This window comes from Piliocolobus tephrosceles, chromosome 20, assembly GCF_002776525.5.
Source record: "Piliocolobus tephrosceles isolate RC106 chromosome 20, ASM277652v3, whole genome shotgun sequence".
Taxonomy (NCBI): domain Eukaryota; kingdom Metazoa; phylum Chordata; class Mammalia; order Primates; family Cercopithecidae; genus Piliocolobus; species Piliocolobus tephrosceles.
Genome location: NC_045453.1, coordinates 32686343 through 32704242, shown reverse-complemented (window position 1 = coordinate 32704242; position 17900 = coordinate 32686343). Strand labels below are relative to the sequence as shown.

At 43.6% G+C, this 17900-nt stretch overlaps 2 protein-coding genes and 1 long non-coding RNA gene across 5 annotated transcripts in view; 1 reads left to right on the top strand and 2 right to left on the bottom strand.

Annotated features, from left to right (window-relative positions):
- The window catches only part of FAM217B (family with sequence similarity 217 member B), a 30375-nt gene extending 28103 nt beyond the window's left edge, over window positions 1-2272 (bottom strand). Inside the window, exons 1-3 of one of the 3 annotated variants that reach the window (XR_002735583.3) lie at window positions 2091-2272; window positions 319-433; window positions 115-200 (exon numbers count right to left, since the gene is read on the bottom strand). The gene's annotated coding sequence lies outside the window, so the exon portion shown is untranslated. The remainder of the gene's footprint in view (window positions 1-114; window positions 201-318; window positions 434-2090) is intronic. The other 2 variants (XM_023231902.3, XM_023231903.3) reach the window with 2 other exon arrangements.
- PPP1R3D (protein phosphatase 1 regulatory subunit 3D) lies at window positions 2154-5806 on the top strand. Its single transcript, XM_023231904.3, has one exon. It carries the CDS (start codon window positions 2701-2703, stop codon window positions 3598-3600), a length of 900 nt encoding a protein of 299 aa, XP_023087672.1. The 5' UTR covers window positions 2154-2700; the 3' UTR covers window positions 3601-5806.
- A 1264-nt stretch (window positions 5807-7070) lies between these two features.
- Window positions 7071-8843, bottom strand: LOC111555647. The gene is made up of 3 exons (XR_002735584.2): window positions 8483-8843; window positions 8123-8314; window positions 7071-7207 (listed from the first exon to the last, which is right to left on the bottom strand). It is a non-coding gene; the product is annotated as an uncharacterized LOC111555647 (long non-coding RNA).
- Between the last annotated feature and the right edge of the window lie 9057 nt (window positions 8844-17900).

The window sequence follows — 17900 nt, the reverse complement described above, 5'->3', positions numbered from 1 at the left end:
ATGTATATTTCTTATCTATAGACTTACTTTTTTTCCCCACTCCACATATTCAATCTGGACAACAGAGATAATGAGCCTTTTGCAAGATAAAACAATTATACTAAAACTATTTACCTGCTTTTCTGATGAGATTCATTCACCCTATTCCTCGTCTTGAAAAAATCACATGGCTGATCATCATATAGGGTTTGACGGACTGTCTAAAAAACAGGGATGCAGTAATAAATACTGTGAACATGTACACAAGAAACCAGCAAGCAAACAAACAAAAATCTCAGAATAAATCTAAGTAAGATTTTTCTTCTAAATTTACATTACCTTTCCTGTAGTGCTCAAAATATTCTTGCTCAATCTGCTGGAAGATGATGACAGCTGCTGGGGAGGTGACTTCTTTATTCTTCTTATATTTGGAAAGGTCTCCTCACCACCGGAACTAGAAGCAAGAGAATATTGTCAGTACCTACTGATTGCAAATGGTCCTAACACCAGTATTGGTTGGTTTTTCACTTGTTTGTTTTTTAATACTTCTATAATATTGAAATATTAGGGCTGTGATCATACAGTGGTTGAGTTGTGAAATACTGGGGAAGGGAGACATTGTCTTATGCTTACAGCTTTGTCTTTTCTGTTTATTACAGTAGATATCAGAGACAGGATCACAGGATCACACTACTATAAATACTGTGAGTGGATTCCATTTCTCTCTCTCTCTCTCCCTATTCACACACAGGTATATTCTTTCCTGGAAATAACATGTTGAAGAAATTTGGAAGGCCAATAAGGTCAGGTCTTATTCCAGTGTTCAATCATTGTATTGCCCAATCATTCATTCATTCAACAAATAATTACAGGAGTACCCAGAAAAATGGCAGTGATTATGCATGTCCCTGTTCTGAAAGAGCTTAAACTCTAGGAGGAATGTTCCCATTCCATTTTTCGGCCTTCTCTATCACCTCAATCCATTATAAGATTTTTCATATATTCATACATATTACATATTATATATTATCTCTTTGTGACACATTGTTTACCCATACCACATACTGCTGTTATTCCCCTCTCATTTTGAGTGGCCTATTAAAAGTGCACTGAATGGAAACTGGATACTTCTCTTTCCCATGTCACCTGTCTCTGTAAGAGATGTGATTACAGAAGATTTTTATTTTCTTCCTGAAACTTTCCTCTGTTTTTTCCACAATAATCATGTAAGCCTTTTTAGTTAGCTTACATCCAATGATAAATAAAATCACTCTCTCACATTTAATGAATTATACCACAATCAACAGCCTTCACTCATTTTAGACGTAGAAAATGTTCTTGAATCAACCCCCTTTCATTAGTCTGGTTTTTTTCTGCTTTGTCCCTGTGGACAGTAAAAAGGAACCTTCTTAATGTAATGCCTTGCCCCAAACTGCTCTCTGGAAAGTGCACTTGCATTTTTTCCACTTCATTTCACCTGGTAAGCTTTACACCAAAGGCTGTGGGGTTTTGTGCTCAAAGCTACCGGGTGAGAAACACGAATGCTTGCAGGCTTCTAAAGAGGCAGAAAACAAGCTCCAGGCCTTGTTGGTGTTTCTGGCTTGCTTGGAAACAAAGCTAAAAGATTTATTTCGGAGATTCTGGCTACAAATATGCTTCCCAAGCGCAGAGGCTGATTAGGGGCAGCTGCAGAAGTCATCACCGGGTAATAACTCTTGTTCCCCTGTCTTCCTCTCTGGCGCTGAGTCCAGGAAGACAACAGCAGCACCTCCCCTCCCCACCCTCAAGGGAATCTGCTGGCCATTTGGTGCGGCAAAGCATTCTGGGTGATGTGGACATGACGCTGCTCCTCTACGCAGCGAGGCTCCCTCGGTTTGGCCAAGGGTCCAGGTTGCAGTGAACCTGTCCAAAGTGTAGGCTGGCCTCGATGTTTAAAATTAGCCTGCGACCATATCCTGGCAAGGCCGGTTTTTGCACCACCACTCCTCCCATCCACAACCCAGAAATCTAAGGACACGCAGCATGCATTTTCCTTGTCCTCCGTCTGTGCAGACAAAGTCTACAATCGATAGGCGCGCAGTCCAGGCAGACTAAACAGAAATTGATCAGACCTGTTTCGCTACTGCAGCGGACACGTGACGAGGCTGCCAGCCTTCCTTCCTCTCCGGCGCCCGCGCAGGGAGGCCCGGCTGCGGCGCGCTGCGGCAGGGGAGCTTGAGGCGGCGGCGCGCAGCTCAGCGGAGCTCCCGGGCTGAGCTGGGGCAGGCGGGGGCCCGCCTGCAGGCGGCGTCACGAGGGGCGGGGCGGAGGCTCGCTAGGAAGTTGCACCCGGTCAAGTTGCAGCCTTGTAAGTAACGCCGCGGACCGGGAAAGTGGGAGGGGCTGCTCCCGGAACGCAGCCTTCTTCTAAGAACCTCCAAGAAAGCAAGAAAAAAAAAACAGAGGCGCTACCCTGCGCTCCCGGGAGGCCTCTGAAAGCTTCAACTAAAGAAGCACGCCCCTCTCTTACAATTTCTTTAACTGCAAGAAGCGGAGGACCTGGACAAGGACTCGAGGGGCAAGGTGGCGAACCAAGGGTAGGGCGTACCGGGCCCGAGAGGTCTCCCGCAGGTTGCAGATACGGAGAACTCTCAGCGGCTTTTGAGCACGGAGGGAGCTGTCGCGGGGTCGGGAGGCCGTCCCTCATCCCTGTCTCCCCATCTTCCGACGGCCGGCGGGACCATGTCCAGAGGCCCGAGCTCCGCGGTCCTGCCCAGCGCCCTGGGATCCCGGAAGCTCACCCCCCGGAGCCTCAGCTGCTTGGCGGACCTGGACGGCGGCGTGGCCCTGGAGCCGCGGCCCTGTAGGCCCCCGGGGAGCCCGGGCCGCGCGCCGCCGCCAGCACCAGCGCCGTCCGGCTGCGACCCCCGCCTGCGGCCCATCATCCTGCGGCGGGCGCGCTCACTGCCCAGCTCCCCCGAACGCCGCCAGAAGGCCGCGGGCGCGCCGGGCGCTGCATGTCGGCCGGGCTGCAACCGGCAGCTCCGCGTGCGCTTCGCCGACGCCCTGGGCTTGGAGCTGGCGCAAGTCAAGGTGTTCAACGCGGGAGATGACCCGTCGGTGCCGCTGCACGTGCTGTCGCGGCTCGCCATCAACTCTGACCTGTGCTGCAGCAGCCAGGACCTAGAGTTCACCCTGCAGTGCCTGGTGCCCGATTTCCCGCCGCCCGTCGAGGCCGCCGACTTTGGTGAGCGCCTGCAGCGCCAGCTTGTGTGCCTGGAGCGTGTCACTTGCTCGGACCTTGGCATCAGCGGTACGGTGCGCGTGTGCAACGTGGCCTTCGAGAAGCAGGTGGCTGTGCGCTACACTTTCTCGGGCTGGCGCAGTACCCACGAGGCGGTGGCGCGGTGGCGCGGGCCCGCAGGCCCCGAGGGCAAGGAGGACGTCTTCACCTTCGGCTTCCCAGTGCCACCCTTCCTGCTGGAGCTCGGCTCCCGCGTGCACTTCGCGGTGCGCTACCGAGTGGCGGGTGCCGAGTACTGGGACAACAACGACCGCCGAGACTACAGCCTCACGTGTCGCAACCACGCGCTTCACATGCCTCGCGGGGAGTGCGAAGAGAGCTGGATCCACTTCATCTGAGTCACCCGGGGACCGGCCACGTGGAGCCTCCACACCTAAGCTGCGCCTCCTGTCATTTCCCTGCTGGGCTCTCACATCTATCCGGTTGTTCTTCACCACCCTGCAAGTCCTCTGACCTAATTTTCTGTGGCAAGGTCCCCTGGCAGCGGCCCATCCTGTCTTCTACTTGAAACGTCTGAGTCACTTGGTCTAAAAAGTAGCCTCAGGTGGCCAGAAGGCCGAGTTGTATAATGAGTTGGGGCAGGGTGGTGGGGTAGGTGCATGGGAGGGTGGGCCCTCTGGGGAGGCCCAAGCAGCTTGTTTTGCAAAGGCCCAAGGCCTCCTGCTAGGAAAAGCTTTTGCATATGCCCTGAATGTGTCTCTGTAAACATAGCTGTTATTTATTATTGTGATGTTGGGACCCTTAGCCCATAGTGGATGCCTCTTCAGGAATATTCTCGATTTAATAAGCTAAAAAAAAAAAAGTTCTGTTGTGTGTTTGTGCCCACAGTAAACAGAATGTACAGTGTGACCCACATCATGGTCCCTCCAGGCATTCCTGCCCCAGGACAAGGAAAACCTGAGACCACATCTGATTGCCAATGGCTGTCTTCTAGCCGTGGGAAACTATTAATAGGCAAGAAATTTCTGCTTTATCAGTCATCACACAACCATTCCTGGGCATTGAGACTGTCCTGGTTAGGCTGTGTGTCTCCTACTTTAACAGCTAGGGAGGAGGGAAAAGCTTCAAACTTTTAAACTAGCAAAACAGTTATTTCTCTGCATTCACAATTCTGATTTCATGTATTTCTCTGTACATGTTTGATCATTATCAGTCCATTCTGTTTAAGTTTTAACCTTCCTAAATATTTTAAGAAATCTTGCCTCAGTTGTTTCAGTTTTCAGGTGACTAGAGAATTTCAGGCAACAGTACCCTTTGCAATTACCTTTTTGATGATTAAGGTGACTTTATTTCTTGTTAAACATCAGAAGATGTCAGCATTCATCTTTTGGGAGTGCAGTTACAAGGTGGAACTAGAAGGTGTTTTCAGCAATAGCCAGAGCACTGGAGGAAAAATAATTGACAAATACTTACACTTTTAAATTGTTTTGAGCTGTATTTACATACATCATGTACCCACCAACTTTATACTTTGTGCCTTCAGATAGAGTTTCTAACATTTTCTAGTTTGTCAGTTTTAAAACATTAAATTCTTTTATGTTTTTAAACCATCAACCAATAAGTCAAGACCACTGTCCCCTGCTGAGTTAGGCAATCGCTTAAAACTCCAAAGAACTCCGGGCTGAGGAGTTCTTTTGGTGCTCAACAGTGGTCTGACAACAGGTGCTAGAATTAAGGTGTAGGGAGGGAAAAAAAAAAAAAGCCAAGAAGGACAAGATCTCCAATTTGTGAAGTTTGTTTATGATACACTTGAAACAAGTCTGATCCGTTTTATACCTGTCACCAGGAAATTAACTCTAAATTTTTGAATGCTTGTTGGCATCTGTCAAATCAATACTGAAGGATGCATTTCCGCTTTTAACCAGTTGGTTCTGATCATTGCAACCTCTGTGCTCTTACAATTCAAAGAACAGGGATGGCTTTCTTTTGGTATCTTTTGATCTAAGAGTACTGAATTTTGACTTAAAATATTGTGACTAAATTGCACAATCTCTGGCTATTAGCACTGTTCACTACATTGACATGCAAGAGAGAGAGAAGCCTGGTTACATTTCCTGCTATTTAACAAACGGTCCAATTAGGTCAGCAAGCCTGTTAGGGCCTTGGCTGCTATGCCCCTGGTCCCCCAACAGAGAGCAAGACAATTGTCCGGAGAATGTAGGTATGAGTTAAGAGCTGCCAGATTTATTTTATTTAAAGGCATGTAGAGAATCTCATAGTCTATGTGAAAGTCAGTTGCCAAAAAGGTTCTGGTCATGAAATATAAAGTAAATGTTACATATTTAATATTAAGTGAACCTCCTTGTGCCTTTTAAAAACTATCAACATTATGAAATTTAAAAGCTTAAATGTATTTGCCTAGTTGATAAAGAAGTTGTGGAATAGCTGAAGGAGAACTTCCAGACCCTAAAACAGTTATACTGCTTAGATGGTAAAATTTTCTAGTGGACTGTGCAATTGCTGGGTTGTCTCCCCAAACATATTTTAATATGTTATTTAAAATGATTTTACCCAAGCCTAAATATTAAAGTAATATATGCAAAAGTAGCTGTGAGCCATTCTATTATGCTGGAGTACGTTTTTCTTGTGGCCTAATTACAGAACACCAAGCTTTAGAAACTTCTTGTTTAAATCATTTCACATGCAAGTCTTATCCTTTCTATAACACTGATAAATGTAGAGCCTTGGCAAAAATTAAATAAATTTTGTCATTGTGCCTCAGCTTCAGTAGCAGAGTTGTTGCGTATGTCTTTGAGAAAAGGAAATACAATTTTATATGCCAGGTCAGCATGAGACATGAAGAAAGCTCTAGAGGAATACAGGGAATGTGATCATTAATGTACTTCTATTGCAACAGTGAATGACACTGTAGGCAGTAATGAGTGTGTGTCTGCCTTCCTTCCGGATCATGACCCTCACCTAAGTACAAAGTCTTGCACATGGAGGAAGAAAACTTACTTTTATTTTGTCTTGCCTTATTTGCTTGGCCACAATGCTAAGTGCTTTAAATCTGTGATTTCATTTAATTCTGAATGTTATGCTACCTGGGAGACAATGTCCCCTTTTTCTTAGCTGAAAAGAATAAGGCTCAGAGGTTTAAGTACAGCCATAGGCCACATAACATTTCACTCATCAGGGGACTGTATATATGACAGTGGGTCCATGGAATTATACCAGTGTTTTACTGTATCTTTTCTGTGTTTACATACACAAATACCCTTGTGTTACAGTTTTCTACAGTATTCATTACAGTAACATACTGTACAAGTTTGCAGCCTTGAAGCAATAGACTGTACTATATATATATATACCTGAGGTGTGTAGTACACTATACCACGTAGGTTTTTGTACGTAAACGCTAAGATACTCACACAATAACAAAATTGCTTGAGGAGGACACCTTTCCCAGAACTTACCCCTATCATTAAGCAATGCATAACTAATTCACCTAAAGTCCCATAGCTGGTAAGTAACAAATTGAGCATTCAAATCTATTTCAAAGTCAGTGCTCTCTCTACCTGTTATATGACACATAGAATATTCCAAATAAATGCTTGTTGATTCAGAAAGCTGAATTAATTGAAAGCCAAATTTTGATATTTCTCTTGAGACAAGGTCTTGTCCCGTCACCAACGTTGGAGTGCAATGGTGCAATCATAGCTCACTGCAGCCTCCAGCTCCTGGGCTCAAGCAAAATTCTCCCACCTCAGCCTCCGGCGTAGAGTAGCTAGGTGCACAGGCGCATGCCACTACGCCTGGCTAATTTTGTTTTTTGTAGAGATAGGCCCTAGGTATGTTGCCTAGGCTAGTCTCAAATTCTGGCCTCAAGCAATCCCATCAACTCAGCCTCCCAAAGTGAAGGGATTATAGGTGTGAACCACTGCACATAGTTTCCAAATTTTGATTGTAATTGATAAGGTTTTTCATGAAACGCCAGTCTAAAACCTAAAAAAAAAAAAAAATTAACAGTAAAATTAGTGATATCCTTCTTTTCTTCCATGTTGTGGTTTACTGATGTTTACTAAATCCGCAGGTTTCCTGAACACATGAAGCAATAAAAAAGGCTCTAACACTTTTCTTCAACTAAAAAGCGGCAAGGTAAAAAATCATCACTATTAATTTTTGAAGTGTACTGGGAAAATTCCTGTATGCAACTCCATCATGAAGGAACTTAAATCTATTGGCGGAAAACTAGGTGTGAAAATAATTATGCAAAATTGTCGGGTCACAATTTTGAAACACTCTACAATCTTCTTACATTTTGTGTTATACATTATTAATACTTAAACGTATGAAGAATTCAAAAGCATTGAAAGCTTTGAACATATAAAATTCCCTCAAATCCCTGCGTACACCTGTGTACCTTAGAGTGCATATGTAATCTATCAGCTCTGAATTAAAAAACTAAGATATCAAAATTAAGTTCAACAGGGGTAGTTACAAAGTTGTCAAGAAGTTGGTAATTCTAACTAAGCAGAATATTTAAAACACCTCTGAGAGCTTATTTAATGTGATTTGATCTGCTCTGGTCCACAACTGGGTTTTGATTCTATTGCCTTGTTTATTTTTTTCAGGTGCTTTCCACCTCACATTTAAATCCTAATCCCATATTTTCAAACAATTAGTGCTTTTTAGATAGGGAATTAAAATGTTATTAAAATATAATTTTAAATTTTTGAGGATACCTATAAAAAGTTTAACTACACATACAATTCAACTTTTAAAAATTTATCCGATACAAATGTTGATTAATCCAAAGGTGGTTTGCTGCCGTATTATTTGTAATAGAAGTGTAGGCTCATCAGTGGAAGCTTGAATTCCTCAGATGAAGTTAATCCACATGATTAAATAATTACGAACCTGTTAAAAAGACCGAGCTGCATCGCAGTGCACGTGGAACAGTTCCCATCTCAGAACCGGAGCACGGGGAAAACACCCAGAAGACTGAGCGCCGAACACGGACGCCCTCTGCGAGCCAAGGGGCAAGGGGACCCTTTCCCGGCTGTGCCTGTCTCCAAACGGCTTGCGTTTTTTCACAGAAGCACCCGCTGGCTGCGTAAGTTAAACGGGTATCTTAAATGGAAACGTCTGAAAGAGCCTAGGAATACGCAGTTGGGTACCCAGCTCAGCACCCCGTCCCGGGACCTGCGGTCCCTACCGCCCTCCGGCACGGGCGCCCAGGCGACCCTGCGTCCCCTGCCGACAGGAGCCAGGCCTCACCCAGGAGTCGTCTTCCCGGCGCCCTGGTCCCCGGTCTGGCTCGCCTCCGCAGGGCTGGCTGGAGCCCCGGGTCCCAGTGGCTCTAGGGACGCATAGCTCGGGGATGGGCTCCTCCTAGTCCTGCCCGCGCTTCCGTCCCTTCTATCCCTTCCTGCTCGCCTGTCCCGGGGCCAGGGCCCCAGTCAAGGCGGCGCGTCTCCTCGCTGGCGGTGGTGACTCCGCTCGCGGGGCGTTCATCAGGAGAGGGCAGCCAGGGAGGATGAGGCCGAAGCGCGGGAACAGCCCGGACCCACTAACCTGAGGGCCCTGCCTGAGCCGCGCCCGCCGCGTCCCCCTTGGCTCAGGCCTCGGGCGATTCCGGCGTGCGTTGGAGGGGCGGGGCCTGGCTGGCGGCGACGCCGATTGGACGCACTAACGACCGCACCTGGCGGCGATTGGACGGGCGCTTCCCGCCTTCCGCCGGCCGCCTGAGGCGCTGCGGCGGTCCCTGAGGGGCAGAGTTGCGAAGCTGGGCGGCATCGCGGGCGACTCCACCGACACTACGCGGAGGCCTCCTTCTGCCGGCAGGTTGAGCAGAGTGTCCGGGTGGGCTTCCCCGACGGCGGGGCGCGGAGGGAGGGTGCGGCTTCGACTTGGTCTTCCAAGCCGGCAGGCGAGAAGCTTCGGACGGTTGAGGTGGAGCCGTTGTGGAAGCTGCCTAGGGGGAGGGGGCGCGGTTCTGCGGCCACTGGGCGGAGGGCAGGCGCCGGGGCGTGGGCCGTGCAGAGTTCGCCGCGAGGGTGGCTCGCGTGGGCGCCGGCCCTGGGCGGGGGTCCCTTTGGTGCAGGATCCTGTTGGTGCAGGCGCGAGGCTCCCCATCAGCACCTGCCTCGCCAGCCTCGGCCTCGGGGGTGGGACATGGGCGCTGGGAGCCGCCCCGCGCGTTGGCGACTCTGTCACGGTGGCTGAGGCGCGGGGCGGGGCGGTTGGCGAGCGGGGAGCGGGCCTGGGGCTGCGCGTGTCGCCGGCCGAGGCGGCTGAGGGAGAAGCGGTGGCGCCGGGAGCCCCCTGGGGGCCGCTGCTCGCCTGCCTCCGGGGCACCAGAGTGGGGGGGGGTTAGCGCTGCGGCCTGGGGCGCGTCTCGGGTGTGTGTGTGCTGTGTTGGTTCGGGGGTGACCCATCGAAAAGGGGTCACCGGGCGGGCGATGGGGGCAGGGACTTAGCCTTCGGCCTCCGTGTTGCCATTGCCGGTCCCACTTGGGGAAAAGGGAGTGCGCGCACAGCGTCCCTCCCGCCCCGCGCCGCCAGTCCCTTCTCCTCTCCCCCTCCCTCGCGCGGTCAGTCCCTTCTCTCTCTCTCCCTCCCGCCGCCTCCGCCTGCGGCCTCTCCTCGCGGCTGTGAGGCCGCCGGCCCCTCCGCGCAGCTGGGCCTGGGGCGCCCGGAGCGGCTCAGTGCGTGACACGTGGCTCCACGTGCGGCCTCTCCTGGACTAGGCCCCAGGCTGGCCCAGCATCTGCCAACGCGGTGACGTCTCCTTTTTTCTTGTTTTTGTTTGTTTGAGACGGAGTCTCGCTCTGTCACCCAGGCTGGAGTGCAGTGGCGCGATCTCGGGTCAGTGCAACCTCCGCCTCCCAGGTTCAAGCCATTCTCCTGCTTCAGCCTCCGGAGTAACTGGGATTACTGGGCGCGCCACCACGCCCGGCTGATTTTGTGTGTTTGGTAGAGACGGGGTTTCTCCATGTTGGCCCAGCTGGTCTCGAACTCCTGACCTCAGGTCATCCACTTGCCTCGGCCTCACAAAGTGCTGGGATTACAGCTGTGAGCCACCTCGCCCGGCCTACATTTTTAGTCATGATGGGAGGAGGAGGACGCGTTCCCTCCCCTTCATTCGCCTTTTAATGTCTTTTTGGACACCTTAGCTGTGTTGGTTACCATGGCAGAGGGGACTTTGAATAATCCACTCCTGCTTGCGTTCATTAAGCAATTTTTCCTTTGGGCGAAAATCTTTACCTCCCCCATCTGCCAAATTGTTTTGTTTGTTACTGTTTTTAACCGTAACCACTTTATCTGCCTGCAGATACACAGTTACATCCTCTTACTAGTTTTCTGTGTTGCTCGCTAACCAATCCCCCAGTTCGGTAAACGGGGGCTCAAAACCTGCTTACTTGACACTAAGTCCTCGCTTCTCTTGAAACATTATTATTCTGTTCTCGGTTTCCGAAGTCGTTCTGTTACATAGTAGTAGTTCGTGAAGATCTTTTAGATTGTTTCCTCATGAGGCTGGAAAAATAAGTGTATAACTTTTGTTTCTTTTTAGAGTTAGCTTTCTCTTTCATTTGCAAATGTTAACTTGTTTCATATCGTGGATAGTGCTGTGCTTTTGACACTATTGTGGCCTGTATACCTTCAACTTTGAGGCGTGTGTGTGTGTGTGTAACTGAATTATTCAGTTTGCTTTCCTTGGTTTGTTTTTCCCCGACTGACTTCATGAAAAAGTAGATTAGAAACTAAAACCATCTTGTTAGCTTTATGTGCCTCTTTGTACTTTTTTCTGTGCTGTAATTAATGTCTCAGGGCACTTTGTAAAATACACTGCTTCAAATTGCTTTAGTTGTGAAAACAGATAAAGCATAAGCTAATGGGGAAGCCTGCCTCAACAGTTGCTGGCCCTAGGGAAAGAGTATAAATGGAGACACCACATTTTAAGTATTTAAAGTTTTAAATCAAGTTTTCAAATTGCAAAATAAAATAGTCTCAAATTTCACAAACACACTTTCACTGCATCAAAATAGAAAAATAGATGTATGGCTATTATTATTAATGAGACAGGGTCTTGCTCTGTCGCCGAGGTGGGAATGCAGTAGCGTGAACATGGCTCACTGAAACCTGGACCTCCCACTTCAGCCTCCTATTAGCTAGACCACAGCTGTGAGCCACCAGGCCAGGCTTTTATTTTTGTAGAAATAGGATCTCACCATGTTGCCCATGCTGGTTTGGAGCTCCTGGACTCAAGCAATCCTCTTGCCTGGGCCTCCCACAGTGCTAGCCACCAACATTACAGTCATAAGCCACCAGCCAAGGCTATTATTTTTATGACTGAATCCTGAAAAGTATCAAAGATAACTGAATGCATTTATTACGGATATCTGATGATGGACTGGTAATCTCTGAATAAGTGATAAAATACTTATATAATTCATAAGTTGCTATATATAGTTCATTTTTATTTTAAAAATCATAATGAAGATTTTTACTTATTTGCTGTTGACAGCCATGATCTAAGGGTTAAAACTGTAATTACTCAAAATGTGTTATACTCAAAATGTATCAAATTTGGGTTTATATCACAAAATAGGTATAAAAAGTATTTTTCTTTAAAAAAAATTCTTAAATATTAAAATTCTCATAGAATTGTAATTAATGAATAGTTTCCTTAAAATTTTAACGCTGGAATTGCTTATTTTTGAATAATTATGATATTAAATATTTTATAACAGTACATTTATTCACTATTTTAGTGTTTGCTTACTGTCTACTGTAAAGAATCCATATCATGTTCACATAGTTTATGTCTAGATCTACATATATGTTAATATGGATTGCTTGCTACTACAAAATGTTCCTCAGCCACCGTGTGCTACTGTTGCAAATACTGTGCACTAATTTGCTAGTATTTCTAGAGTCACAAATTGGAATAAAAAGAGAAGGAAGAAGATGGGCATTTGACACTGTTAAGAAGTATCTTATGCAAGAATCAGCTGTATTCTTGCTTTGCAGGGGAAAGATTTGACAATATCTCTTCTACCTAAGCACTTGCTCACATGCTATCTTTGTTCTGAAGCTGAGACTAAAATATTAGCATTAGCATAATCTGAAACCTTCTTTATATTCAATTGTGGCTTCACACTGTCCGACTTCTTTAAGTATTGTTTTTTTATTATGGAAAATTCGGACGCATAAAGTAAGCAGAATAGTGTAATTAATTGCAGTCCCCTTCTTTCATAGGCATAAGCAAAGGAAGTGTTTCTCAGGGGCCTGAAGGATAGAGTTATGAGAATGAATAATGTGTTCATGGTTATAGACTTTCTGGGGGTAGGGCTGAGTCCTGGATTTTGAGCTCATAGAGATGCCTGTGTGCTCCATAATAAGAGAGAGAGTGAGAAAGAGATCGCACTATGTAGAGCGCATAGCAAGGGCCCCTTTTGCTTTGTCCTAATGGTAGTGGTGATTGAAAGGGTATATATGATTGTATGTTGAACCTTAGGAAACAATTAAGTTAATTTAATCCATTGTGTTCTCAGTCCAGACACCATGCTTTACTACACTCCTCTAAATAAAAAATTAAACAATTAAAAAAAATTTTTTTTTTTTTTTGTCTTTTGGTCCACTTTATTCCCTATCCCTAGGGTTGTTTTCTTTACTTGTGCAAATCATCCAATGTTCATATGCCCAGTATTTGTATCCTTCTTTAATAAAGTACCCTCCGGTCTTACACAGACACACACATATCAATAACAGTCGTATAAGCCTTTATTAAGTATATTTTAGGTTTTACATAAATAATTTCTATTATCTCATTCTGCATTTTTTTTGTATGTGTTATATTGTGTTTGAGATGCACCATATTCTGAGATACAGATCTTCATTATATTCAGCTACTGAATTCAGTTGCATCACTCACCACATTTCATGTTTATTTACCTCCTCTCCCATGACGCTGACACAGGCAGTTTCAGTTTCTTGATATTGGAAGAAATGCTTCAGTAAATATTTTTATATTCCCTTTGTACTTTTGAGTTTCTCTAAAGTGTAAAATTGAAGTGGAACTACTGTGTCATATGGTATTCCAGTTTACATTTTTACCCAATGCTATCAAACTCTTTTTCAAAGTGCAGTTATTTACTTCCCACCAGGAGTATATACATGATTTCCAATTTCCTTTATTCCCACTGTGACTTGGTAGTATCAGTCTCTTTAGTTTTTGCCAATCTGGTGGATGGTGGAGAGGGGACTGGTTGTTTTACTTAGCATTGGAGGTAGCATTTTCATTTCTTTATTAGCCAGTTGAGTTTTATTTTCTGAATGACCTCTTCTTATTTTCCATTTTTTGCTGTTGGGTTATTGCTTTTTTTCTCCTTGATTTGGTAAGTTCTTCATAATAATTCTTTTTATATTAATCCTTAGTCTCTTATTCCATTGCAAATGTCTTCCTAGTATGCTGCCTTTCTTTTACAGTGATGCACAAAAAGTTAAAATCTATTACTTTTTATGTTTTGTGCATTTTGTTTTAAATTCTTTCGTGTTGGAACATCTTAGTGATAGCCTCATGTATTTTCTGCTAATAGTTTTTAAACATTTACTTTTTTACATTTAGGTAGTTTATCTAGACCTTATTATTTTATGGCAAAGTAGATTTCTAATGTTATTTTTTCCACATGCCAATTCACTTTTTCCAGACCATTTATTGACCAGTTTACCTTTCTCTGATTTGCAAAACCATCTGACTCAAATATGAACTTCCAACATATGCTTGACTATGCATTTGAATTCTGTTTTGTTTTATTGATCATTTGTTTTCCATTATTAATACTTCACTGTTTATAGTTATTTCTTGTGATTTTGTAATATGTTTTAATATCAAATACGGTGATCTTTCTTTGCTATTTTAAAAGTTATTTTAGTATTAGAGCAGCGTTATTCCTCCATACACATTTTAAAAGAATTGGCCAAATCTGTCAAATTATTATTTTGTGTTTTTTACTGGAATTGCTTTGAAGTTTAAAAATTCAGATATTTATTTTAGTGAAGCATTGATGGTTTTATAATGTTAAGTCCTTCCATTAATGAATAGGAACAACTCCATGTATTCGTATCTCTTGTTAAGGTCTTTGGTATATTATCTTCATAAAGATCATGTTTCCTTTTTTGTTAGATTTATTCATTTTAGTTTTCTATATTAAAAATTCAATTGTCTGATTATTGCTTATATAAAAAGGAATACTATAGATATTTATGCTGAGCCTTGCTGGAATCTCTCAAAGGTCCTCTGACAAATAGCATTCCTCTTTCTTCCTGGGTTCTGACCAAGTAGGAAAAAAAAGTAACCTTCATTAGTCCTGTATTGGCTAGGTTCATGGGTGTGAGTTTAGGTTGTTGGTCTAGTGAATTTGCTAATACTGAGCTCCAGAATTAAGCAAACTTATTGCCCGAGCCACTGCAAGGTGATCGAGTTAGACCTTTCCAGCCCTGCATTTTTTACCTTCCACCCTGGAAGAGAAAGCTTACTGTATTGACTCCATAGAAAAAGGATGGAGCAAAATGTTGACTTTCTCACAGGGGCAGAGCTTCCAGAAGGAACAAAACTGAAAACAACATGAAATTCCTCTTTCAGTTTTCATGTGAAAAAAAGGGTGGAGTTGAGCTGAACCTGGCTCATTTTCTTTCCCAAAGTTACCAAATACTTCCAGCTCCTCTGTGGTGATGTAAGTTAAAGGAATAGAGAGAGGCCAATAGTATACTCAGCCTTTCTTACAGAAGCTGGGAGTAGGGAAAAGGTATTCTTCCTCTCTAACATTTCCTAGCTTTTTGTTCACTTAATTATTAACCTGTTTTTTGGAGGAGATTTATCTGGATGGTTCTTTTCTTCACAAGGCCATTACCTTCTTTTGGGTATTCTCTTTGGATTGTGGAAGAACTTTAGATGTTGACCGTGGAAGATTCTACTTTGGGGTTAGAACAGAAGATTAAAATTAAATTTTAATTTTAATTAATCATAAATGAAAGGCAGAAATGTCATTGTTTATTATACTTCCCATTCCAAATTATCTCTAGATATATGGTAGAGCCTTTGATGTACTGTACTGAATAAAGGTATTTGGCAATACATAAAATGCCAACAAATTTGAATATAAAGATCTTCTGTTTTGAACATCTCAGGGAACATTAAGGTTGAAAGATTAAAACCCTTTACAAGTTCAAGACCAAGGACTGAAAGATTTAAATGTCCAGAATCATTTTTTTTGTGTGTGTGCTTCTGAATTTAAAAGTCTAAAGGCCAAAATTTTTAAGTTAAAGTCCCAAATACGCATTCTCAACAAATCTTATTGTGTTCAGATGCAGTCAGATTCTTTGGTGGAGTTGGAGTTCTTTCATCAGCTATAGCTTGAGCTGTCTTCCATGGAAAGGAAGTACCAGTTATATGTTCTCAGAAACTATATTAGTTCAATGCTAAAGTTCTGGTATACATTATATTTTAAAGCATTCAAAAATTAGTAGTACATTATGCTTAGCACATTACTGGACCTGTTTCAACACAGAAAAATTGCCAATGCTTGGTCCCTGTTGCAGTAATTTCAGAAAATAAAAAATTTCTATTACCTAGTACTTAGCACTGCCAAAGATTTATTGAGCAGTCTCAGTGGTATGGGGGCAGGGGAAGAGAGTAGCCTGAGATGATGGTCTTTTCTTAAAACTTTCCAGTAGACCAATCTCTGTTGGTTATCCAGAATCTGACTTGCTTCACTTTAATTGAAATGGAGAAAATATTTCAGCAAGAGGCTAATTTTGGCACTACATTTGAGGAATGTTTCTATGATTATGTCACCCTGTGATGGCATTTGCTGCCTTATGTGCAGAGGTAACCCGGTCTGCCCTGGTTACTAGCTCGTATTTGACATGTTTTCCTTCCCCACCCAGTACATTCAAAACCTCAACTTTTATTTTTCCTTTGAATCCCATGTTTTCGGCATTCCAGTACTGAATTAAGTTTGGGCTTTATGTAGTGACTGTTATGGGTTGAATTGTGTTCCCCTAAAAAGATACGTGAGATTCTAATTCCCAGTATCTCAGAATGGAACCTTTTCTGGAAATAGGGTCTTTTGCATTTAACAGAGTTAAGTTATCAACTTGTTAAGTTATTTAAGTTACTAGGGTGGGCCCTAATCCGATATATATTTATAAAAAAGGGAAATTTGGATGCCACTATGCATAGAAGACAAGGTGAAAATTAAAAGGAAGAATACCATGTGATAAAGGAGGCAGAGACTGGATTTATGCTGCCATAAGTCAAGGAATGTCGGCAGCCACCAGAAGCTTAAGGAGACAGGAAAGATCCTTCCTCTAGCACTTTCAGAGGCAGTATGATGCAACTGACCCCTTTATTTCATACATCTTGTCTCCACACTGAGATAATTTCTGCTGTTCTAAGCCATCCAGTTTGTGGCACTTCGTTAAGGCAACCCTGGAAATTAATACAGTGACATGGAGTCCACACATAGCTGTGAGCAAACCTTTTTCTTGTTGTTACAGAAGCAGGTGGCAAAATTCCATCCCTTTTGGAATTTCTCAGATTTATGAAACCTGTCTTACAGGAGAAGGTTCCTCTTCAATCCATATTTGTTTTGGCTGCAGACTCTATCCCAACAGATTCCTAAATGGAAGCTGCTTTTGTTGCTTCTGAAGTTTGTTTCCTTAATACTAGGACGTGGGATTAGGAAGAATTCTGAGCCTATAGACAAACATAAATTCAGAGCTATTATTTCCACAGTTCTTTGTGAGGTTTTGACAAACTAGTGAAGTTTTAAAGCAGGCATATTGTGTGCTTCACATAATCTAAATGAACACTCATGAACTTCTGGTTTTCCTAAAAAATGAACTCTAACAGACTGATAATCAATTATAGTACCTACATGCATTTGGGAGAAGTAGTAGTCCCAGTAATCCTCTGTTTGATGGAGAAATCTTACCTGTATTTAAAACATTTAGGAATCAAAGATGGTAATTATAACCTTGTTACCAGGGCAATACATTAACAAGTGAGGCAACTAGTCAGAGTTATAGACTCTTTTGAAGGTGGAAGGTCAGAGGCTATGACATTAAATAGGCTGTGGTGCCAAAATAGGATCCTTTTGTTCAGTTCATATTTCCAAGAGTATGTTTACATTAACTGATAACCAAATAACTTAGTAACTGTTGTGAATATTCACACAAGTGAATAATGTATGAGAGATAAATATTTTCATCTCTGTGGCCTTGTTCTCTAAATGATGTTTTCCAACAGAGTTCTTTCTTTTGTTAAATCCCATGCTCATGGATTGAGAAAATCAATAGGTTATTTTATTTTAAGTTCTGGGCTACATGTGCAAGATGTGCAGGTGTGTTACACAGGAAAATGTTTGTCATGGTGGTTTGCTGCACCTATCAACCTGTAAATGTTGATGCATGCCTTAACTGTTTTTCCTGATGCTGTCCCTCCTGCCGCCCCACCAGGCCCCAATACGTGTTGTTCCCCTCCCTGTATCCATGTGTTCTCATTAAACAATAGTTTCTAATTTTAAGGTTGTCCAACTTAGCAGTTGTCTTTTATGGTTAGAGTTTTTTTATAATCTTGCTTATTGCTTATTTCTTATTACATGGTCATGAAGATGTTCTAATATATTAT

Excerpts from the sequence above, each read along its gene's own strand:
- PPP1R3D (XM_023231904.3), top strand. The coding sequence starts at position 2,701 with ATGTCCAGAGGCCCGAGCTCCGCGGTCCTGCCCAGCGCCCTGGGATCC.